The sequence below is a fragment of the Phalacrocorax carbo genome, chromosome 17, assembly GCF_963921805.1.
Source record: "Phalacrocorax carbo chromosome 17, bPhaCar2.1, whole genome shotgun sequence".
NCBI classification, from domain to species: Eukaryota; Metazoa; Chordata; class Aves; order Suliformes; family Phalacrocoracidae; genus Phalacrocorax; species Phalacrocorax carbo.
Genome location: NC_087529.1, coordinates 4,833,375 through 4,858,998, shown reverse-complemented (window position 1 = coordinate 4,858,998; position 25,624 = coordinate 4,833,375). Strand labels below are relative to the sequence as shown.

The following is a 25,624-nucleotide window of genomic DNA, read 5'->3' as shown; positions in this document are numbered from 1 at the left end:
CATTTGTCCAAACCTTTCTCAGGCATATCCTATTTTGCCTCAAAACCAAATAAAGGCCTTGCTGCAAATGTTAGCCTATTTTTAAAAGAAAGTAATTTTGTTAAACCATTAGATTATTTAACCAAGAAGCACATATCTCTATCTCTAGAACTCAGCCGTATGGCAGTATTACATTAAAATAATGAAGGATTTTTTTTTAAATTGTCATTATGATGAATGACAATGATCTACATAGAAAAATGCTGTGCTTGATTATAAATTGCATTGGTTTTTAAACAGATTTGGTGAACCACTACAAAAACTATAAGCAGACACATTTTGTTTCGAACCAGGATCTGAACTCAGCTTATACCCATTAAGAATCAGAAATACAGAAGAGCTTTTACACCAGTTTAATAAAACTGCAGTTAAGAGAGATGCGTTCTTTCCAAACATGTCCACTCCTACAAGGACTACACCAACTCTGCTCAACTGTAAACACAAGCTCATAAAAACCCACTTCTCAGAGGTGTTAGAATTCATTGCAGAAAAAAAGAAATGCAAAGTATTATTACACAGCTAAGCTGAAAGCACTAAAGCTATACAGACACAGTCATCACTAACAAAAGTAAGATGTCCCTGAAGAAATCACAAAAGAGAATGTGCATTAGGATTTTGCCACTCTTTAGGCAAGCAGGGTATTTTCATTCCAGTAAGTGCTAGCAATAATATAGTATTCAAAGTTTTGTGAATTAGACCCTTTCAAACTCTTAGGCAGAATCTACATTAATGGATTTTTCTTCTACATTCATCTTTGCCCAAAGGCTTCATTGTCTCATTATGTAAATGACCTTTTCATATGAAAATTACATGTTAAAGATGCTTTTGGTAGTTCTTCAATACTGCAAATATCACATGGACATTCACAGTAATTTAGACTAAGTATAACTTAAAGAAAAAGCAACAACTTCAAGCAATATAACAAATTAAGAAATAAGTTATTATGAAAAACACTTAAAAACTGAAAGAATTTTAGAATTAAGAAAGAAATTTAGAATTAACCTCCAGAACTTACTTTCCTATACAGAAACTTACACTAGGAAAGCATCAGTTTTACTATGAACAATACCAAAGTCTAGGTTGCAAAATGCAGTTCTGAAAACACATATGCAGAACTTGAAGACCTGCACCTATACCTTCAGCACACTTTCCACCTCATTGGACGTTCCTTGTAGAACTCAGCCAGCAGTCAACACCCAGCAGAAGCTCACCTAAAGAGAGGCTGGGCAGTTCAAATCAAACGCTGTGTGCTCCTGAGTAGCCTCCACTGAACACCAAGCCCCACGTGTTACTCAAAGTAATTCTGTAAGGCACCACCACCAAGTAGTTTCATACTGCTAGCTACCTAGGATGCAGTAACAAAGTGGACAGCGAACATGATGCTCATTACAAAGGCAAAGATTTATCAGTCAAGGACAGGCAGAAACACTCTCTCACTTCTTCTACTCATTAAGAACACCACTTCACAGGCGTCCGTACATACCTGGCTCTGTAAGGTTCCACAGTGAGCCAGTGAACATTTCTTGGTGCACTCCCAGTCCCTCAGTCAGCAGCAGTAAAGCCACACTGCAGCTCCCAGCCCGAGGAGGAACATGGCACCTACGTGGCCCAGTAGGACTCAAGCAGATGTACCACTCCCTGCTGAGCAAATCTTTAGAATTAATAGACTACTGTTAAATAAACCAGGAGGCCCTAAAAAACTCAACTGGGTAGCTCTGGTTTACAGCAGTCCTTGAAATAACTTAGTCAATGGACAGAAACAATTCTGGTATTTGAAAACACAACACTTGTTCCACCCTCCTCCATTTCTTTTCTGTATGCTTACTGTATTTTGAATTTCTTCTTGGACCAAAAAAGAGCAGGATTGTTTTAAAAATGTAGCTAAGTCTTACAGATGCCATGATAAGAGCTCAAGGACATACAACTCACTAGACCTACCTGGCACTCCTCATATACTAAATTATTTAGAACGAATGTACAAATTCACAACATAACCAAAAATGTACTCAAATTTCAGAAGATATTCTGGCATTTTTTTAAATGACAGACATTAGTATTATCTGGTTTTTTCAAATATAGAAAAGTCATCATCAATCCTACCACAAGGCAGCAATTGTACAATAATCTTAATTTACAGAATTAAATATCATGCCTCACCTAATCACATAACTTGCTAATGCTAGGTTCTTTTTTATTCTCACAAAGATTGTCATCCCTTCACAGGCACATTTTTTGAATGTGATTTCATTTTTTTAAGTACTAAAGAACTGAATGCCTTACTTATTTTATGAAATGAGACAGTAAACTGGCTTCCCTTTGAGCAAAAAAAGGGGGTAAGGGTTGTTTTACTCATTTCTCCCATAGTGCCACCAGCCAGAAAGCCTGATACTGTTACAGGTCAAGTGCAAGAGGGCTCAAGTAGCCCCCTCTTTTCTTTTTTTTCTTTCACATTTCATTAGCGATGCTTCATACCGTTTTGAAAGGCTTCCTAGTTTCCATTTTTGTCTTATTTTATTTTCTCTGTAGGACAGTAAGAGGTAGATTTAGGACCCTGATGTTATATTTCATAAAAACAAGGCTTTACAAAATTCAAGGTGAACAGAAGTATTTCCTAGAATCTATCAGGTTGGAAATTATCTCAGGAGGTCACCTAGTTCAACTTGAAACTGGGTCAATGCTGAACTCTAGACCAGATTGCACAGGGCTTTGTCCAGGCAGGTCTTGAAAATCTCTCAGGATGAAAGTTCAACAACTTTCTCTGGGCATGTATATTTGAAAAAGAAAAAAGAAAAAAAAAAAAAAAAAAAGCCTGCTGTTACAGGAGTAAAAACTAATAACTGATTACAAAGAGGTGACCATAGAAATAACTGATTTCATTGATTAAAATAGAAGAAATAAAGCAGAACAAGCAACAGTTATGAGCTATGAGATATAGAGGCTTTTAATCTATAAAACAAATAAATGTTTTGAGTACTCAATTTTACTCTACATCAATATAAGAAAATATATTACACATATAATAGCCTGACACTGTACTTTTAGCTTTTATCAAGATGCTTAACACTCAAAACGAGGATTTGTTCAGCTTATCCTTTAACTTCCAGCCACCGTGGCTGGAATGATATTATCTATTTACGGTCATTTGGCAGCTTTCCTGACCGCTTTGATTTGAATCTCTAGTAACATGCTGACAGGAAAAAAATGCATCTAATATTATGAGACTACTATTATTTAGAGCCACAATTTACCTGTTTAAGAGAGAAACCAGACTCCCCCCAACAGTTACGGAATCATAGTTCAAGGTTTTAAGGGCTTTTTGCTTTAAGATGTTCAACTGTTTCTTCTTTATGAAATGCCTACATTCTTAAATCCTCTTTTATCAGACTTAGATCACTGTGTGCACGTCCAACATTTACTCACCAAGTTACTGCCATGCTTGGTACAGCTGGACTTGGGAACCATCTAAGAATTACTAAAAACCTGCTACAAGGTATGCAATCGACTCCCTCAGAACCACAACACTCCCAGAAGCCTAGGCAGAAAGCAATGTTTTCCCTTTAATTCGCAAGTTTTCAACTGGTATTTCGTAAAGAACTTCTAAAGACCACAAAAGGCATCTCAGGAAAGGAAACTTACTGCTAGTTGACTTAAGTTCACTATACAACTGTTCCTCATTTCCAATAGGAAATAACTTGGGCAGTTTTAAGTAAGAAGAGGTTGAAAACCACTAAGTACACTTCTCTAAACTTGGAACCCGAAGTAAAAGAAGAGAAAGTGGTCCCTGCAACTTAGCAGATGAAGAATTACAGATAAATAACCTCTCTTCTAACAGTAGCCTCCTTCCACCAGTTCGTGGAAGTTCAAGTGGAATTCCCCAAGTCACTTGTGCACTGTAGTACATGTTCAGCAGAGAGTACTGCGGTAACCTCCCAAAACAAGCATCAGAACTGAATGCCAAAGTTGTGAAATAATTACTGTTCTGTGAATTTGAGCGGCTACTTGCAGCTCTACAGATTTATAAACAGGAAGTGTGAAGCTATGCATTCATACCTGCTTTAATCATATGACAGAGCCCTAAAGCCATCAAATACTGGCTGACATAACAAGTCTTGCTGTATAATCTAGACTGACTCAACAGTGGATCCTATTCATTCTGCTAGCTAAAAAAAAAAAAGAAAAAAGGCTGAGAAAGATCTAGGCATTTTCACCACACGCATCTGAAAACTCAAAGCTCCTTAAACAGAAGGGCAGAGGTTTATAGCCCTAGAACACAACGTACCTTGAAGAATGTTCACCTACCTATGGTGTTCAAGCACTGTTTTTCAGATACAGGAGAAAAGAAAGTATAACATTTGCTTCATGGTATATAGAAAGAAAAGAATAAACCACTAAAATGGTTGGTTCCCTGATAATTTTTCCTAAAAATCACCTGGTATTTAAAAAGTTAATTTCATAGTCTAGAGTAATAAAAAGTAGTCTTCTATGGGCTCAAGGGCTGAGTTTGTGGATTTTCTCACCAGGTTCAGATCAAGACAACCTCAAATTGATGATTATATATTTGCACAAGTTTTCCATCATCCTTTTGTTAGATTTATTATATCTGTACTCTCGAGGATGTTAATGATCAGACACCAGATATATATGCCCTGATTTAAATAAAACAAATGTAGCTATTTTTCAAATTCAATCAAGACACAAAAGGTCATTAGCAAGATTTATCCTCCACCCATCACATAACATTAGTCATTATTAGAACCATACTAATAACCTTTTTGTGGATTAAAGCAGGTTCTCATTTCTTTGACAGGCTTGTTCTTCTCCAACTGGTAGCATCTTTGAGATACACAAACAGGAAAGAAAACTGCCTTCAAAAACTATTTCGTGACCTCTCCAGAGGCGAATACTGGGAAATTGATACACCTGCAAGTTTTGCCTCAGTATTAGCTGGCGTTTTAACTGCAGCACATTTTTGAAAGACGGCACTATTTTTGTTCTTTCTTTTTGCTCTTTTTCTCAGAAATCATCATCCACAAAACAAAACATAATGAAACAGATTTACCAGAAGCCACTCATTTCTCCAAACATTATATTCCCTGACCACACTGACATTGTGGCAGTTCCTCCTTCTTCCATCCCAGCAGGCATGCAGCAAAATTTTTCTCTTGCTCTAAGCAGACAGAAAACCCTGCCTTCCTCTCTGGCACAAGTTTGACAGATCCATGATTATTCACGGACATTTCTTTTGTTTAAGTGGTTACCTGACTGAATATTTAGCATACATAAGCTGAAAATGGCCTGAGTTAGCATGACCTGCTCTAAGTAGCATTCACAGAAACTTTGACTACAGATTCTATAATCTCGTAATTTTCAAGTACCTTTATAAATTTTTGCACAGTCTGCTATTATATTCTGAAAGTTACTTAAGCAGAATGCATTAACAGTCACTGGAAAATAGAGTCCTGTCCTTAGGGGTCTGAAATAAATCGGCCATCAATACCACATAGCAATCTCTTTCCTAGGGAAAACTTATTAAAATATTCTATACACACACACACCACATAATAGTGCAGGAGCCGCTGTGCTGGAGCTAATACAATAGTAATAGAAAGTTCTTCCTTTTTTAAAGTCTTACTGGCCAAAGACATCCCTTTAAGGAATGGAGTGTCAAGACTGCCAGCACAAAGAGTAAAAGATAATGCAGACTCTAGAGCGCTACTTCCTTGGCATGAGGCAAGGCCTAACACTGGGCAAGTCTCAGAAAGAGCAAACAGCCGGACAGCCTGATGAACAGAAGAGTAGCAGAGGAGTCAGAAATCAGAGGCACATGTTGGAAAAGGCACCAAACCCAAGAAGGGATATGGACCAAGCTAGGAAAGCCTGCCTGACTTGCAGCAGAAAATTGCTGTTGGAGCTTAGGGCTAAGAAAAAAAAGGCAACAAACCCAAAAGCCACATTACCAGTTTATGGCATCACAAACTTAATTTGATAAAACAACCAATAATCTTATGCGGAGTTTGGAATTAAGCACTTCTTTTACTTACTATAATGACCTGCCCATGACTTTCATCTCCTTACAAAGAAGTCAGCCTCGAAGGAGCTCTACAGGGTCAGGAAGGGCTCTCACCACAAGTTTGGAGCCTATACCTTTTCCACAGCAATAGGCAAAGTAGTGCGTCTGGCTACTATAAATAAGGTGACCATAATTTGGCAAGATTCGTAACAAGAGAAGAGCTGTCTAAAATAGCATCCCTCACCTTTCACTCCCAAACTACACAACTGAACGCCGAATTTACAGGGCATGAGGCAAAAAGGGAGACTAACGAGACACAGCCTGACCTGCACTGGTAGATACAGGACACCTTCATCATGCCCATCCACGTGGCCACGTCATCCACAGCGCAGTCAGCTGTCTGTGCCAACAAGCAGGACAAAAAAAATTGCAGTGCTATCTCATGCTCAAGGGTGAGAAAGGCCATTAACACCAGACAGCTCTCACATTTTCATCTCCTTGAATAGAAGTTACATTTTAGCTACAGTTATTTATATTGTGAGTGTTTAACCACAAAAACTCTCCTCACCTTCACAACCTTTGGTTACTCCCAAAATGGAGTTGCAATAAATAAAATTGCGGCCACTCACAACTTGAAAGTCAGCCTTGTTTTCTGAAGCGTACAGATCCAGCAGCACTCATTGCATTTTCCCAGTTGTTCTGAACAACTGAAATTAAAATTAGTGTCTCAAAAATATGACCACAACATTCTGAATGATTGCTACTTCCACAAGTATAGTTAACCCCTATTGATTACATACGAAGAGTTCGCAGTTAAAGAATTTCTATGGTATCACCTAATATCAAACCTTCTCGGCATTTAACAACCAGGACACAATATTAGAGAAGGTAGATCTAATTGGACATAAATATACTTGACTTTTCTTTTATTAAATGTTTATCCACCATCGCTGTTTGTGTCCACAGGAATGCCACAAGTACCAGCACGGTTCTGTGCAAGTAAGAATGGCCTAAGGACTAAAGTTTTGATAACTAGCCTGTTTTATACATACAAGGATTCACTGGTTAAGTAAACAACATAGTTATTTAGCAAAACATCAATTTATGTTAGAGAAACTAAAACAACCTTTCTGCTCCCCTACAGAAAAACAGTATTAAATGCCTCATACGGGTAGAATAACATCAAAGAAAAATATTACGCTCACAGTGCAAGAAATAATTTTAAATAACTTTTTAAAAAATTCAATCTTATCTTTATGTGAAGTAAACTTTTAATAATGAAACATCCAGATTAATGTCCCAGATTTTGAAGCAGTATACGAGTTTAAATCCAACTTCAAAATTCAAAACACTTGATTTTTCTTATTTATGAACTTTAGAATTACATCTTGACCAAATGAATGCATTTTCCAAAGAGCTTATTTCAAACACTTCCTGTTATATTCAACTTCACACCTCTAACCAAGCTACATTTATGATTCCAGATCCCCTAAAAATACATACACCAATGCTTTTAAAGACTTTCTATACTTTCACTAGAAGTTAAATTCTTCAAGGCTATTATGTTTAAAATCTGTAACGAAAGTGAGCTTGAATCACATATTTGTTTCTTCTGCTTGACAGCGTGTTGCTCCATTTCCTATTTGATATGGCATCGCTTAGAGGTTCCACCATAAAAAAAAATTAAAATATTTAATAAAAATCCCATTTCAAGTTTATTTCTTTCTCCTTCAATTAATACTCAATGTTTCCTCCCAGTTTTCCCATATCAATCATTACATGCTTCTTGGATGCAAGTAGAAATAAAAAGGGCAGCCATGTATTGGTTTGAGCTTGTAAATTTTATCAATGCTTTAAATATCAAACAGGTGAACTGCTTTAACTGCCTGCACCACATCACACGAATCCACAACAGGCTAACAATTCTAAAACACTATCCTCCTTGCAAACCATTTACTGTTGAAAATTACTGTCCCTCTTTGTCCTTGGACTTGGATATCAGTTCTAGAGCAAAAGACAGCTGACAGGGTGTAGCTTGCCTGTCGCCTTGGAGCCCTGCAGCTGCAAGTATTCAGCGTTTAGCTTGTTTATGTTTTCCCTTCCTCTTTAAATTCTCCAGGGAATCTAGAAACAGACTAAACCCGCAACATATATAATAAACCATAAAAGCTACATCCATCTTTCAGCCTAGAGATGCAGATGCGTGCTCCCTGTCAGGGACAGCAGCAAGTAAACATGAGGAGCCAGGAGGTATGAGGCAGCCGGAGCTGACAGGCGGTGCGAGGAGCAGCACGGCCAGTCCTGTCACACCGGGGTGCCGGGATTTCCTCACCCCGTTTTCCAGGGCGGCCGGGAGAGCCGGCGAGCGGGGGTGTGGGGGGAAGCAAGGCCGAGGGCTGCGAGACAGCGGGAGGGTCCGGCGGCATCAGCGCCCGCCGAGTGCTTCTGCCCCCCGCCGAGAGGCGGGAGCGGGACGGCACCGCCAGGGGCCACCGGCCGCCGCGGCCGAGGCGTGGGGGCGGCCGGGAGGGGAGAGGAGACCCTCTCCTCCCCGCCGCCGCTGCCCAAGCGCCGTTAGTGAGATGGGGGAGATAAATAAATAAATAAATGCGGGGGGGGGGGGGGGGGCGGTGGAGCGGGGAGGAGAGGAAGGGGGCGGGGAAGGAGCCTGAGGGAGAGGAACGGCGCAAGTGCCTCCGCTCTGGGGTCTGTCATGGTGGTGCGAGGAGCCGCCGGACGCCGCCGCGACGCACGCTGACACGGGCAGAGCGCGGAACGCACCCCGCGCACACACACCACCGCCGGGCCCCCTCCCCGCCGCTCGCTCCGCAACCCCCCTCCCGCACTCCCCTCCGCCCTCACCCCTTCGCAGGGCCTCATCGTAGCTAAGGAAGCCGATGCGGGACTCCTTGGCGCCCATGGTGCCCCTCAGTCCATGGCCTCCCCCGGCTGGGCGCCGCCGAGCCCGGGCTGCGCCGCTACCGACTCCGGAGCGCGGAGCGCAGGGCGCGGGCGGGGGGGGGCGGGGCGGGCCGGGCCGGCCGGGGGGAGGAGGCGGCCGCGCGCCCTCCCCGCCGCCGCCTCCATGGCGAGTCACGTGAGGGGCCCCGCCCGCCGCCCGCGTCACGTGACGGGGGAAGGCTGTTATGGTCCGGCGCTGCCGTGCGCGCGCTCCCCCTTCCCCCCCGCATGGCGCCCCCTAGCGGACGTCGCGCGCGCGTTTCTCTCTCGCTCCCCTCCCGCCACAGGGGAGCGCCTCGCGTCACGTGACGCGGCAGCACGCACCGCCCCGCGGCCGCCCGCCACAGGCGCCGGCGCGCGCCTCCCGCCTTCCTTCTCAGTCGCCGGCGGGGAAGGGGGCGGCGGGCGGGAGCGGCCGGCAGGAGCCGCGGCCCTTCCCGTGGGGCAGCGGGGCTGGAGGGAGGCCGGCTCGGGCTGTGCAGCGGGGCCGGCGCCTCGGGCCCTCCCTCAGGGCCGTGTACCCGCCCAGCCTTGCCACACAGGGTACGGAGAGGAAAACCCTGTGAACAGGAGCCTTTTCCACCCCCGCGCACCCGCTTCAAAATTTGGCGCTTGCGAAACTGTTACCGTTTTTCCGTAGGTGCGCACACATGCACCGAGGGCGAGGCGCAAGGCCGCGGTGCGGCGGGGAAAACGGCCTGAAGGGATGCGAGGGTCTGTACCCCGTGCCTCGGCCCTTCAGCCGCCCCCTCTGCCTCACAGGGGGCCGCGGCTCTCCCCAGAAAGCCCTCCTAGGAGTACTGCAAGCATGGGGTGATAGAGGAAGTTCCTGTTCCATTAAAATGTCCTTTCAGTCCCCGAAACAGAAACACGGACTGAATTGTAAAAGGATCGAGAATACCTCTGTCCTTTGCTGTTCTTCAGCATATTTGCTTTTAGTATTCAGTCCAGTACTTACACTGAATGGGAGGATTTCCCAAATGGCTTTGTTACAGCATTAAGCCCGGTAACATACCCCGGGTCACTCCCGAGCAGAAAATAAGGAGTTTGAAAGAAAACATTGATTTCCAAGGGCAGTTTGTTCCAAGGATTGTTCCTGCACAGAAACAAAGCCTGTAAAAACACCAGTTACAAGTCATTCCCTAAGTTACGGTTTCCGTACTGAACGATCTTACCACATCAGAGCTGGAGAAAGGTCAAGCCGAAGTTCCTATCTCACCAATGTAAGTTAATGCGTAGGTATTTTTATAGCAAACATTCCAAGCAAATTTCATATCTGACATGCAAAGCCAGGAATGCTGCTTGCAGAGAAGCTCGCTTGAAGGCCAAATTTTGCCTCATGTGACACCACTCCAGTGCAAAGACACAAAAAATGTATTAAGCTTTGTAAAGCCTCCTTACATTTTTTCTGCCATCATCCAAATCGCCTAGTCCCTTACTTTTGTGGTGACAAAGAATATAAATTATAAATTTGCCACAAAGGACTTTTTGCCTCTCTGGAATATAGACAATAGGGGTGGAAGATGGGGCATAAGTGCCTTTTAAAAACGTAAATGAAATTGTTGGGAACATACTTCACCCGCCGGCCACTTGTTATGCACTTATCTTTTAAAGAGGATGTAAGCTTCCTTATATCCTCCTGTTCCTATGCTACGTTTACCTTTCCCTTCTCAGTACAGTCCCTTACCCAAGCAGCTTTCAATTTAGATACAATATAAACTCTTTAAAATACTTGAGAGAAAGAATTCCACAAACATGGCAACATGTCAATCAAAAGCATAAGCTGGCAATATAAGAAACAGCTGGAGAAGTCGTTTTATCTTGCGATTAAATGAAGTATTCCAAGCCCTAACGATGGCATTCCTTGTGCCGTGCTCTCTTTGTGGTGGATCGCTTTTCTAAAGTATTAACTCGCAGCTGAGGAGACATTTTAATTCCTGACTTCACTGTGGTATTCCTGTGTGACCTTATGTCTAGTAACAATCTTTTAACGTTTTGGTTGCTCTTCTGAATTACAAAGATAACGATACATTGAGAGCCCTGTTTTGCTTGGAACAAGCTGCACTGGGAGACAGCCAGACCCAAACTGGCCGAGCAGTTAGAGAAAGCAATTAGAGCAGGAAGCAACTACAACGGTGTTGTACGGCAGCTTCGCACCAATTTCTTCTGGTTTTCATGCTGATTTCTCCACAACTATTTACCCTTGCCTCACCTCCCTTCAGTCTCTAACTTCCAGTAATTTATATTATTAAACAGCAGTGACAAAAAAAACCCCCAACTGACAGGTACGCCACAGAACTGACATCACACTCCAGCCTGTTTCATCTAGGAGTGAAGGAACCTGCCAGAACAACGATTCCTATCTGATGCAATTGCAAATGCCACAGCTCATAACTGCTGTCCTGCATCTATTCAATTCCCTCTTGCAACATGGATGAGTTACCGACATCCCTCTCTGTATACTTACAGAAACCCATCTATCTCTTTTCAGCTTTCAAAAAACCCTTGACAAATTAAGCTCTCCTAGCTGCCCCTCTCTAAAGCAGTACATCATTCCACCAATTCTTAGCAGAATCCCTCTGTGCCAGTTTCAGATCACTCTTTCAAGTATAGATAACCAGACTTTTATTCCATTTTCAGCTGAGGTCTCACCAGCACTTTGCAAAACTATTCCATTTTTATCTGTTATGTCTTGACAGAACTTCTACTTGTAGCATAAACAAACCCTGTTCTCAGGCAGCAGAGATTATCAGGCAGTTTAGGGTTTTTAAGGACAATTGGTTTACTCGTTAAATCATAAAAAAAATTAATCCCTAAAATTATAATTACAAGTCAGATCATGCCACCATCCCAGTTTAAACTATAGTCACAAACAGCTGACTTGGTATTTGATGCAAAATCAAGGAAGCAGAAACCTCTAGTGAAGAGATCCTTCCTTTAGAGGAAGGAAAGTGGATTGGAATGATGGTGAATAATGATGGTTAACGATTCATATTTTAAAGAAATGCTCTTTCCAAAAATGGTTAAAAATATGTGTTACAGTAAAGCTTGCTGCTTTTCACAGCTCGCTAAGTTGTTTAGACTTATACTGCATTTGTGTATGACATTTTAAAAAATCCAAACTAAAGTGACATCTCTATGTCCCAGAAATACAAATGATGCCTAACAAGCGGTAGAACTTCATTTGAAGAGCGCTTTAAAATAATTTACTTGATCCATTGTATGCACCACGGCTTGCACCAAATTTAATAACAAAGATATTCTAGATTGGAAAATCAGACGGGAGGCTTCCGATGGCAGTGTCTTTGTTCAGATTAAATTAAGCATGTTCTCAAAGGCATTGAAGCAGGAACCTAGAGATAAGACTTTGCATGCTAACCATGGATTAGATCTGGCAGTAAGTTTTTAATGAAGCCTTATTGGGGAGCATAAGATTGAAGATGTTGCTACTATTTAAATGTAATGTCAAAGGTAAATCAAATTAAGACACAGTGAATTTAGACTCATATTGGATGAATTGAGCCCCTCTCTTCTGGTAGAAATATGCTATATGTGCAAATCTAACTGTAACTGGCCGTGTGTCCTTTTGATTGCTGTGATTTATTTAATTATTCACTAATCACAAATTAATCCATAAGCACTTAGCAAATATCTGTAAGTGTCTTTGCATCATTGTCAGGTACCTGTGGAAAAACAGACACTGACTGCCGCACAGAAGCTGCGGGCGGCTTGCAGCAACGTTGCCTTCTTGGCAGAGCAGCTGTCAGTCAGCAGGAGGGTGGCTGGCAGTCCACGGGGCTACCGGGAACAGGGGGAAAAAAACACAAGCTTCAGCTGAGGCTGAAGTGGCCATCTGCTGAGGAGAAGGTGTTGCGAGTTGCATTGAAAAGGCCTTAACTTAAAAGAGAGAAGCGAAGTAATTGTGGAACTGCTGCAGTGAATCAAAAACATCGTGAGAAGAGCGGTATAAGTCCCTAGGATTTCCTGATCTAAAATTCACTAAAAACAGGAACCAAAAATGCAAGTTGTAGGCCCTGCTCTATTTTTTTCCTCTAAATCTCCGCCTCTCTTTCCTCAATATTTGTCTCCTCCCCAACCTGGGATAGTATTAATTTTTTTAAAGATCAACGGATCCTTAATTTTTCCAAACTACTTCAAAATATATAAATGTATTATGCTATTCTATGTAAACGCTGCACTCTGTTCTCCATAATAATTGCAATGCTTATGTTGAGGATGATATAAAAAAAATACAAAACATTAGGCTACTCTTTAGCATTTGTACTTAATACAAGATTAGGAAGTAGGGCGGGAGAGGTTTTCGGCACAGAGATGAAAAAGCATCCAGAGAGCTAAAACTAAAGCTGAAGCTGCCATAAGTGTTGTGTAGAAACTGATGGCCTGACAGACAAAAAATACAAAATAGCATGAGGAGACGAGGCATTAGTAGGTGATAGGAAAACTCATGTCAAAGGCCCCAGTCAAACAGAGCAGAAGGGGGTCTCAGATCTTGTACGTCCACAGAACAGTAGCCCATAGCACCAAAGATTCTGAGTCTCCATATCTCATAAATATTTCCCTATAATTATTACTTAGTTGTAATATTTTTTTTGTAAAGTAGCTTCGTATTATTTTTATGCATTATTTACAAGAAGCAGAATTTTGTTACAACATGCTGTGGGTCATATTTAGGAATTTGTATATTAGGAACCCATTGAGGGAATTTTCTGGGGTTTTATTACTCTGGCAAGTGAACTTCTGGTCATCAAAAGCAAATCTGTGACTAGGAAAATTTGTGAGCATGTGAATGCTCGAACAATCATTTAGGGCTTACATTTCTACGCGTCAAAGGTCAGCACTTCAGTCTGTTCTCCATTTAACAGACCTTTCCTTGCCTGTCCTGATCTGCTCCAAGCAGCTGGAGGCAGGGAGGGCAAGTCCATCCCAGGCTCGATTTAGACTTGATAAAACTTCGGTTTTTCCTTACCTTCCCCCCCCTTCTTTCTTTTTTTTTAAGAAAAAACCCTAAACCTGAACAAACCCACAGTCCCACACTAGAAAGATGTAGAAAACTTTGTTTTCTCAAATGGTCACAGAGCAGAAACGTAAGAGTAGAATCTGTAATTGCAGTTAATGGATTCTGGTCAGACAAGTCCTACCCACTGCACCAGGATTTTTTTGTTTTCCAAGACATTTCTGTGCTTCTGAAACGTAGATCCCAAATCTCCAACACAGATACAGCTAACAGAACTATCTTTACCAAGTTTCCTTCCAAACTGAGGGGTGAAGGACTCTTAAGAGCCAGTTATCATCTGTGATTTGCATTTATATGCCCCCAGTGAGGATTTGAGACACCCTGTACGAGGCACACGTCTCATGTACAAACACAAGACGACTTTTACCCCTTGCTGCTTCACAGAGAGTCCTGAATGGAGTGCAGCAGAGCACATCTGAAATATTTGAAAAGAGCAGAAGGTGGGAGAGGTATCAAGGCGCAATAAGACTATTCATTTGCTGTAGGCCTGCAGTGTTCATAGCTAAATGGTTTCATATCTTTCTAATTATAACGAACTGATGAATGAGAAAAACAGCTCAAATCATTATCTACCAAACTAATTCTGATGTTATCAGAGGGAGAAGGGAAAATACAAAAGGCTTCCTCAAAGAACGACAGAACTACATAAGAAAATTGCAACTTTTATCACATCCCACATTTTCTAGGAAACAAGTGGTTTGGAATAGTAGTGAGAGGGTGACATTTGCTATGGATTTACATGAACCAGTAGAAGGAAAAAGAAAAAAGAAAAAAGAAAAGGAATATACTTTTACTGGGACCCTCCTATGCCACATTGTTATCATGTAAGCTGTACTCCCACACTATTGCCAGCATGACCTTTGTAGCAGAACATTGCAGGGGAAAAGGCCATGGCTTTAATGGTCAAAGCTGAAATGGGGTGGGGGGGAGAGAGAAGAAAACAGATGTAATCCTTCTAGAATTCAGTTTTAATAAGCTCACTTATTAAACTAGCAGCGGCAGATAAGAAAATAAAGTCTAAACGTTATCTTCTTTCTCAGGAAGCCCCACCCTATTTTTAATAAATTGTATGTTTATTTTTTAACCGCAAATATTCAGACAGGATTTCTGCAAACCCAGTAATCATGCCGCTGTCGAAGGGACGTGTTAGTGAATGCAGTGATCACAGGGCTTGCAGTATGGTGTAGCCAGGGGACTCTCAGAGCAATATGATTTCCCCCCCTTCATTTTCAGTACAAGGGCACTTCTCTTTTCACACCAGCCCAATGGATCCCGACTCCCCCGCACTCTCACGACTTGTTCGGGCAATTGTCCTTCCCTGCCCACCCTGATACTGCTGCCTCTGCCCTAACAGCCAGGCCCTGTACCCCTGGGCTGGCAATCCTCCCCTGCTACTTCCCAGCAGCAGCCACGCTTCATGCCTTCCTCCTTCCTGACGAGCCGGGACCATACGAGCAGCATGGGGAGGCAGGAGAGCAGTGTGTCCCCCTGCCCCAAAGGGCCAAGCTCTAGTGCAGTACAGCATGGAGGTGACAGCTACTGCTACGCAGGAGACCTGCTCTGCACCCCCACACATAGCAAAACCCACACCTGTGTACTGGCCTGGAGCAGATATGGGAAGAGGGGTTTGGACAGCAGCTCCCAGTCCTCTAGAGGAAAAGACAGTGAGGGAAGTGGAAGCTTCCCACAGGCCTTATTTGGGCTGTGGGCTACTTTGGTTTAATTTTGCCACCCCTTTATAAGAGAATTAATTAATACTTTTGCTGAGCCACTTCCCTCTGGATGATTTGTTCGGGGAGTTCATGACAGGTTTAAAGTCACTCACAGTTGTTGCTTATATTACTACTCAATACATAATTTCAGCTCACGTTATTAATAGCGTTATCTACACAACCAAAGAAAATGGGGTACGTCACACACGTTCTTAGCTATTTTAAGATTTGTGGGTAAGTGATCCCCTACTTTTACTGCAGTTGCCTTTGAAACACACAGAAGAAAACACCATAAGGCACCCTCCACTCTTGATGTTCTCTTAAGTAAAGCTTCCCTGTGCGTGGAAGGGTGACGCAATCACACTTGAGGCCCACGAAGAACAGTAAAACCCCCTTTTTTTTCCTGGCAGACTTTGCTGACCTTCCTCCAGCCCTGAAGAAACAAGGTGCCACAACTAATGAAAGGCACAAGTTAAGTGTAACATGTTAGAAGTTTTTATAAGTATCACATCCTCCCTGATTTTCTGTCAGCCTGTTTGATTATGCCATATATGGGGGAAAGTACGATAGAATTAATCAGCCTGCTGGAGTGAACGCCAAAGGAACAGATGAGCTTTGGCAAGGCTGTTGCTAGCGTCGAGAAAGAAAAACTGTGACAAAAAAAAAAAAAGACCTAAATCCAGAAGAATGTCACTCAAAGTGAGACATGCTATGATTTATCAACGTAAAAAAAAATTGATGGGAACATAGATCTCCCATTTCAAAGTGTTGTCTCTGCATAGATTAAGAGTAGTATCTGTCATCAGGAAACAATGGGAAAAGAAATATGTTTGATAAAAGCAATTCTGTACTCTCTTGTAGACTGAAAACCACTGTGTCGTCGGAATGGAAGTAAAGGATTTCTCTGCAGTTCCATCCTCAGCAGCAAAAAAAAAAAAAAAGCCTTGTAACAAGAGGAAGTGCAAATTAATAACAGAAGATCAAATGAAAGGAGTGGCTCTGCAAAAAGTCACTAATGTTTACTCCATTTGAGAAAAGTCCAAATGGCGTTGCAGAAGGAGGACGCTTGCATCGCCCCCAGAGCGCAATGGCAAACCCAGCGCGCAGCGGGCAGTGACTTACCACTGCGGCACAACGGGGCAACTTTCCCTTTCAAAGAAAGAGCCTCTTTCTTCACAGCTCCACAGCTGCTGCACACAGGGTCTCCAACATCTTAGCAGTTTGATGGCTGTATATAGAAACAGCAACACCAAAGCGTAAAACATGTAACAACTTCACGAACGTTTTGCCAGCGGCTGATACAATGGCAAGTGCATCTCAGAACAGCAGGACAGCAGAGGAAAACAAAAGCCATGGAGCCACTACCGTCATGTCATTTGGCACATCCTTGCACTTCCCTTAATTCCATTTCAGATCTCAGAAGGGAAGGCCAAAGCTTCTTATTTGCTAATTAAGGTTTCACACGATTCAAACACTGAACAAACAAAGGACGTCCCCAAATACAGAAACCAGCCAGCCTTCGTGACCTTGCCAACAGACTGATGTCTCAGTTCAGTGCTTCCCCAACACAGATAGTGAAAGAACTCTGGACAACTGCATATAGAAACGTGTATGCACGCACACACATTTTTATGCTGGTATGCGCACACTCCACTGATTGTGATCCAAAAGTTACACCTCCCTGTTTTGAGTTAAGGACACTCCAGACAGGGATTAAAAAAAAAAAAAGACATTAAAATAACAGACCTCTATTTTATGGTGTGAAACAGCTAATGATAGTAATTAAGGATTTTAAAGTTCTTTACCAAGTGGCATTATCTAAGATAGTATCATGCCTGTAATCTATCCAGAGTCCGTGAAGAACTGCTGATCAAGCCAACAAAGCAACAAAAAAGTCCGACGGCTTGCCATCTGCTCAAACAACTACATCACACCTCATTCCCCTAAATACAAGCAATAAGCACAACAGGATGCGGATGACCAGATTGTTCAGCTGTCATTTCAACTGAACACGCAGTGACTGTTGATGTGTTACAGTGGACTCTCAAAACCAAACATGACATATTGCTGCTGGACAAATAGCTCCTTCAACGTTACATCCTGCCATTTTTGTGGACTGATTGTGCCCATGCAGCAAGGTAAAGCATTAGGAGTTAATCAAAATTTTGCCTGCTATATTAAGTATTTGCATGTGTTTTTACTGTATAAAACATACTGTTAAATGATCCATAAAAGCCTTTGGCACTCGCTCTCCCTTTGGTTAGAAGCCCAGCTACTCCTGGAAGAGCTTTTGGCCTAGCAGCTCCTTTCAGCTACTATAATAAAAATTAGGTCTGGAATATTGAGTAGACTCTTGAGCAGATTCTTAGCAATAGAAGACAAGTTCAGCGTAGCTGGAGGTTGCCAAATTATTGCAGCTTGAAAAAGAAAATTGGTACATTCAAGGAAGGGAGCAATTTGAGGTTGTTATAGAGCACTTGGACACCACAATGATGGGCAAGAGTTTCTCCTCTTGTTTCTCCTTCTCTTATCACCTCCCATCTGTTTCTTCCAGTTTCAGGTAGTTTCAATCTATCCTTCCATTTTTGCCCACACAGTTAACTAACAGTCTTCTAGCCGAGAATCTGCTGGTTTTAGTGATGAGGTACCAGCTGTGCATCCCTGCGAGCTAGTGCATGTATGACCTTGAAGTTTCCCATGTAGCCAATCAGAAAATGCCTTTAAACAGCGTTTCCTATCTCCCAGAGAGCATCTCTCAATTTTTAGCATTAGATGTATATCACTTTATAACATCCAAACCGTCGTGCAAGTGTTAGATAGCTACCAACAAAAATCACTCCTCTCCCAGCCCATACCCTCTTATTGTCTAAGTAACAGTTCCTCCATTTCACTGAAGCCAGCCTAGGCAGTTCTTTCTGCTTGCTCTTCTGCAGGAATATTAAAACAGAATGAGAATGAAGATAGCTGTTAATCTTATGTCATAGCTAGGAAACGGAAGGTCTTCAGATCACACTTTCTCCTCAGTCTTTTAATTACAAAATTATACTTCAAGATTTGACACAAGTCTCTCACCTCCCTGTTTTCAAGCTACTAGCAAGAAAAACCAGACAAAAAACCAATGTTTTTTTCTAATCTGCAGAGCCTGCACAATGCTTTAATTTAAAAACAGGTGAAATACTGCTAATTACTAGCATATTCTAACAGTACATGCGATTTTACAGAGAGCTATATCAAACTAAACCAAATTATAGGTCAGAATGTGCCAATCTTTTCATCATTATCACTAATTTCCTTTGTGGTTTATGCCCCTCTGCCAACATGTGTCTTACCAGGTTCTTTATGCCTCTGGCTAGCATTGCTCAGCCGCTCCGTAATTATTCATCACACTAGATCCAGCAACAAGACATTCACAGCGTGATCTTTTCACATTTTGTTTAAACTCTAGGTACAATAGCAGATAATAGAAAATTTAGATTTTGAGACAAGAGACACTGGAATTTGGGTGGAATCAGATGACTAACAGAATTATTGCTAAAAAGGAAAAAAGGGGAAGTAAAAAAAAAAGATTCTTGAGCAGACATGATGCACTAATCTAGACCCTAGAATACTCCCACTTCTAGATACCATGCTTAGTAACTTGTTCTTAACTTCATATTAAATTCTAATTAAAACAATGGGAATGTTCCCTAAATAAGTCAGATCATGAATTCCTGTGACCCTCTTCCAGATCCCACACTTCTTGCCTTTGCTATTGGACCTTCACTAACCCTGCAGTGCTCTGACCAGCCGTGTCCTGAGATCCTTGCCTGGTATCCCGAGTCATTCTGCCCCACCATTCCCCGTGCCCACCCATGGCCTCTTTCCCTGCAATTAGGCTCCACCTTCCTAAGACAGGGACGCCTGCCCTGCATCTGCACAGCACCTAGCGCAACAGCATCTTATCAACCCTGGCTGGAAATTATACAAGCAATAAATCATCAAAACCAATTTTTTTCCTGCAGATTAATGTTATAGAAGTTATGACTGCCATAAAGTATAAACAGCATAAAATGCACCTCTTTGCATTCCAGCATGTTGTGAAAGATCATAAAAGCACTTAATATATTATTTAAGCCATTTAAGCTAGATAGCACAACTGCAGTAATTAGCAACAATTCTCAAAATCCCCATATGCCAGACAAAGGATCATGTTTAGCATTTTTAGGCTGGTAGGAGGGAATCAGAACATTGCAAAGATGAAATGGCACTCACTGCTTTTTTTTAAATTTTATTTTCCCTTCTGCCTATCTCAGCAGAGCCTGTGTTTCACTACAGCTGCCCCACTGCACTATCAACACAAGACACTGAAACCCATCACATAAAGAAGGCTGGCCTTTTTTGGTTTTATTATTTTAAGCATAACAGGGTGTTCAATGCTTTAAGAGAAATGAAGCAACTTCTCTTGATAGCTACAGTCTGTAGGCTGGAGGGGAATTTCCTTGCTTTTTTTCTTTTTTTAATAAAACCAGAAAAAAAAACCCAAACCTGAAAACCACCCAAAACCTGACTTCCTCTGGAAAATCCATGAACCAAAGTAAGCGTTATGTAGAAATTCAAAAGTACTCCAAGCACTGGCCACCCTTCTTGCATACGGGGTCAGGCGCTGGGCAGTGTGATGTGAGGCACAGGTACGGCAGCAGGAAAAGACAGGAAATGCAGGGTGGGATGTGCACAAGAAGGGCATCAATGTCAACAGAGGGATGAGGCGTGAGTACAACCAGGAGACAGAACGTCATTACCCTGTGCAACCCTGGCACGCATCACGTGCCCAGAAGCCTCATCACGCTGCGTGCCAGCAGGCAGCCAGCCCAGTGGCACTGATGCCCTGGGAATCGTAGCTAGTCTGACACTCCTGGGCAAAGAACAAGATCACTGGAGGCAGATACCAAAATCTTCTACAGGAGCAGGGAAATAAGATACAGGAAAGAAAATGTGAGAGCCTCTGCCATAAAGGGAGGCTTTGAAATGGAGGGTGCTGTGACTCAGAGAGGGGAGAGACCTGATGCAGACTCTCTCCTGGCTCTGAGCCCCAGTTGCTCCAACCAGTTGTTATTTTCCATCCTCTTCGTACGTGCAGATACAGCATGGCAAAATTTTCTTCCCCATTGAGTTGTTCAGAGAAAAGCCTCAAGACTAGGAACAAAAAACAGGACAGGAGAACCCCTTCTGGTGGCCTGACATTTTATTTCTCTATTGCAAAGAGAGGAAAATCCCTTTTTATTCCTCTCCAGTTTTTATTATTTTATTGTTTTATTCCTCTCAATTGCAACAACAGGAAGAATCTCATGGGAGAGGAGCTGTTTGCTGAGGAGGGCTCAGAGCATGCCCAGGGTAGAGCTGCGAACACAGGGCACAGGGCACACACAGGAGATCTACAAGCTCCTCACTTCATCTCCTTGCTATAGAGCTGTGTGTAAGGGGGTGGCACTTCGCTTTCTGAACCAGCAGGGTTTTTCCCCAGGAGTTCATTTTACTTAACTGAAAAAAGCATCACCAAATTCTGTACAGCCTCCCTGAGGGCATTCTTGGCTTGATGGGCATTTCTCTGCCACGTTGTCTCCCTCTCTCACTGCTTCATATTATTTTCTTCCATTTTGAGACTAGGAGAGCTCTTTCCCTGGCTCCTGGAGCAACTGGGTTTCCCACCTGGTCATGCCCACCTTTCTCCCTTGCTGTTGATTTCAAGCCCTCTCTTCCCTCCCAAGCAGTGCTTAGCTTTCCCACATCTCCCTCATTTCTTTTTTTTACTCCCTACCTCTGCACTGTGGCTTATGCATTCATAGAACCATTCGGTGCCTCTCTGCACATCTCACTAGTCCTGTGCAGACCCCTGCCACATTCCCCAGGCAGAGCTGACCTTTTGGCACAGGCATACCAGTCATATCATTTCCGGGCTTCTCCTGTTAGTTACTAAGATGGTGGGTAAATTTGTTAGGGAGGGGGAACAAGGCAGATACAAACTGCAGTAGGTGATATTACGTGTTCCAAAAGATTAACAAAAGAAGTTAAATTATTTTCAATATTAAAGAGGTACCAGACCTGTTATAGATTTGATTTTATAAGTAGCAGAAAAGGGATGGGCTTATTAACATCTCATTAACAATGCCTATTTCAGTTTACATAAAAACCTGAAAACATCTGAAGCACAATAAGAAGGAAAGCCTTTAACTATCCTGTTTCTCACAGGCTGTAAGTTGCAAAGTACAGAGGAAGCTGATAATGCTCTTTCAGTTCCTGAGGACTTCAAACAGCTTAAAAAATAGTTATGACATTAGCAAACATCATTAATAAGCTCACTAACAGCTGACTGAAAAGCTAAAAACAAACGTCTACAAAATTGTTGAAGTGTAAAATAATGTAGAAACACCTGAAGATGCTTCTGTTGACAAGGAGGTGTCCAGCACGTGAGGTTAGTCACTAGTAGCTTTGGGCACCATGGAAAGTTTGGCTAGCTGTGTCTGCCAGTATGGGAATACTTGGATCATATCTGATCGGGTTTTGCCAGAAAAGATTGAGTGGATAAAATTGATGCAGATGTATCTGTGGCTTCTACACACCACTGGTCACAAATTGTGTTTGTGTTCTTGACCACATTAGTTCAAACAAGTGATTACATGAGCAACTCCCAACACTGCAAAAAGGGACTCCTGCGGTATGTTAAGACACCTCTAATAATGCCACAGAACTGGGTCCAAACTCTCTTTTGGATCTCTTCCCCCGATACAAGTTTTATTAACTTAAGCTGTATTTACTGGCATCTGACTGCAGGGAGAAGACAGGTCTCCAGTTGGCTGTGAAAGTTTTCATCATCCTTAAGCACCAGGAAGGGAATTTCCGGATCCAATTAGCAAAGCCTCCGCCCCTACAGTCTGAGCAGTTGCCCTGAGTATCATTAATCACACTATCAAATGAAGCGTTCACCACCCTCCTGGTAGGAACAGGTTACTGAAAAACATTCCTCATTACAGCTCCTATTTAGTATTACGTTGCAATACATCTGGCGACAATGTTTGGGTTTTATGTTTAACTAAACCATGTGTACAAGCAGTTGCTTTACGTATAATGTAAAATACCTGTATATTTATCTGCGTTTATCAGATCTCCTTCCCTGTGACCTACCAGTAAATAAATATTGCATCAGGTGCCTGCGTATATTATATGCAACCTGTCTCATCACCTCACACATGGTATTCATGCTAAATCTGCCTAAAACGGCAAATAATGAACAGCAGCATAAACAGAGCATCTTCACAACCACTTCCTTCCCAGCTGCGTGCTTACTCTTGCACTGAAAGAGCTGCTGCACTAGAGAAATTGGTTAATGTTTGCACTTCCACAGCTCCTGGAAGACTATGACACTCGAACAGTAGAAATTACTATTCACAAAAGAGCTGTCAGGGGAAAAGGAAGAGTTTTCCTTAGGCTCCCTTTCCTTCATGGGGAGAAATGTGTGTGTATAATCTGTTTGTACTCCTGTCTTTTCCCCATCCAATTAGAACATTGTTTCAGAGGACTCCTGCCCTTAAGTAGGCAACGTAATCCGACAGATTTTACATAGACGTGGTCTGGGTTACGCCATCTTCCAACATGACAGGCTTCAAAGTAGAATGTTGCCTTCCAGAGGGGCAAGGGGAAGGGATACAGACAGACGTCTGAGGACTCAAATGCATGTCTCATGCCTGATCTTGCAGGAGCAGCCTTACACGATCTGACACAAGATCTTACACGATGAACAAAATGAACTGACATCTGACTCAGTGCTACCAAAAAAGTTCAAGAGAAGGGGAAGGTTTATAGCTTCAGTGGTCAAAGCACGGCTTTGAACTTTACTATATGGTTCAACAGTGAAAAAAGACATTTTGCCACCTCAGGTGACCAGTCTCCTGCTCTCCTACTGTACCGAGTCATACCACAGAAGGCTTCTGAGATCACTGCTCCGCTGCAAACCAGGTTAATGGACAACAACTAAATACAGTGAGATCCTCAGGTGAAGGCAGGCCAGGGAAGCCCATCTGTCCCTCCTGCTTGTACATTTATGGCTTTGGCTGAGCTCTGGGTGCAAAGTACATTGAAAGGTAGATGAACAAAGGCTGGGGTTTTCAAGGGGAACTCAAGGCCTTCTCCATCCTCTGAAGGAGTGAAGTGTACACACAATAAGCCAAGAGAGGCACTCCATGCTGTAGTCACGTGCTCCATGGAAGCTGTAATCTCACAAGGACACAGATATGGCCATGCAAATATGGATTATGCCTATGCTAACAACAGGCATATGTCCCCAGAGCTCCTAAACGGCTTTTAATCCAGCTGCCAATGTGTGTGAAAGCTTGTGCTGAACCAGCTTCATCTCTCTTGTGCTCCTGTTAGCCAGGAATGCACTACCCTTCAATATCCTGACTTGAGAGGTGAGAGCATAAACTGGCAACTTCTTGGTTTAAACCTCTGGAGGTGAAAATGGAGAGGACCTGCCTGCCACGCTGGGGACAGATGTCATGATTGCAATAGGGCACAGCAATACAGGAGTTGGAAACAGGCATTGAGAAACCAGGTGCATTTTCAACACCCCTTCAACCAAATCACCCCCAACCCAGTCCTTGTAAAAACCAGGCTGACACTAGCATAGGTACGCTTATCCGTACTACCACCGCTGCTTCAACCCCGCATAGCTTACCTTTTGTTAAGTAATATATAACATACTGTAAAATCCTAGTATAGGCTAAACAAGCTGTAACATATCTCAGATGGTCAAAGCAAACCTAACTGCAAAGTGTTACAAGGTAATTGTCTTTGTGTCTGCTCAGCACCAACCTGTGCAAGGCTCCTGCTCAGAGAGCCGACAGCAAAATTCCACGTGTGGAGGGGCAAAAAGCAGGCACAGGAGGGAAAATGCCACAGACATCTTAAGGGGAGGACTTGTCTTAATAGATTTTTGTCATTATTGAATTCAATCATGGGTAAAGGCCAAACTTCCCTACAACAGCCTGAAAATAAGAGCCCGTCTCTGTTTCAAGACCCATCAATAGGTACTTTCCGAAGGCTGCTACCTGCACTGGGCATTTGGCTTGGTGGGTGCTCAGCATTGCCGGGTGCACAGAGAAGCGCTTGACCAAAAGTGTCCGAACTTCTGCCAAGAGCAGTGCTGGTCCTTCTGCACAGCCATGCCCGGGGTGACCTAGAGAGAGGGGGCCTTTGTACAGCCCTCGAGATGACTCCCGGTGCCAGAAGCGACCTGGCACAGGAGCACAGCTGAATCACAGCTGCAGCGATTACACTAATTGTCCGAGGGACAAAACAATTGCGCTTGTCTGACTGGTCAGGGCATGACGGGAGCCCGACACATTTTTCTTTGTGAAAGCATTTGCCTTGAAGGAAATTTCCAAAACAAAGTCCCTTTAACTCCAAGCCTTCACAGACTTCTATCTGGCAAGTGCAATTTATTCTTTCTAAAAAGGAGACCTCTAAAAGAGATGTTACCCAGGAGAGCGAGATCTCACTGCTGTTAGCTTTCACCACCATCTGTGGTGGAGGTAACCCTGAATTTCCATTGCACTGTGATAGCAATTGAGGTCTCAGTTCCAACCATCTCCCTGAAAAACACCTAGGGTGCAGCCCAAGGTCCCTTTTCCTCGTCGCACCTCTGTTCCCCATCAAATGGGACTGTCTGCCAGCCCCACGTGAGCCAGGCTCTCTGGCCTCTGCCTTGGGGCTGGTGCTTCCCCGCAGCATGGCTCAGCAGCTGCAGTGGGAGAGCTGGAGAAAGGCCTGTCTTGAACTTGCTGGTGCACAAGCTGCGGAGGAAAATTGTGATTGCTCACACCGGGAGCTGCACCC

At 42.9% G+C, this 25,624-nt stretch overlaps 1 protein-coding gene across 3 annotated transcripts in view; it reads right to left on the bottom strand.

Moving 5' to 3' along the window:
- Positions 1–9,128, bottom strand: part of USP32 (ubiquitin specific peptidase 32) — an 84,887-nt gene extending 75,759 nt beyond the window's left edge. For all 3 annotated transcript variants that reach the window (XM_064468188.1, XM_064468189.1, XM_064468190.1), the window contains exon 1: positions 8,912–9,128. In XM_064468188.1, the coding sequence (XP_064324258.1) occupies positions 8,912–8,969 (58 nt within the window). In that variant the 5' untranslated portion in view covers positions 8,970–9,128. The remainder of the gene's footprint in view (positions 1–8,911) is intronic.
- Between the last annotated feature and the right edge of the window lie 16,496 nt (positions 9,129–25,624).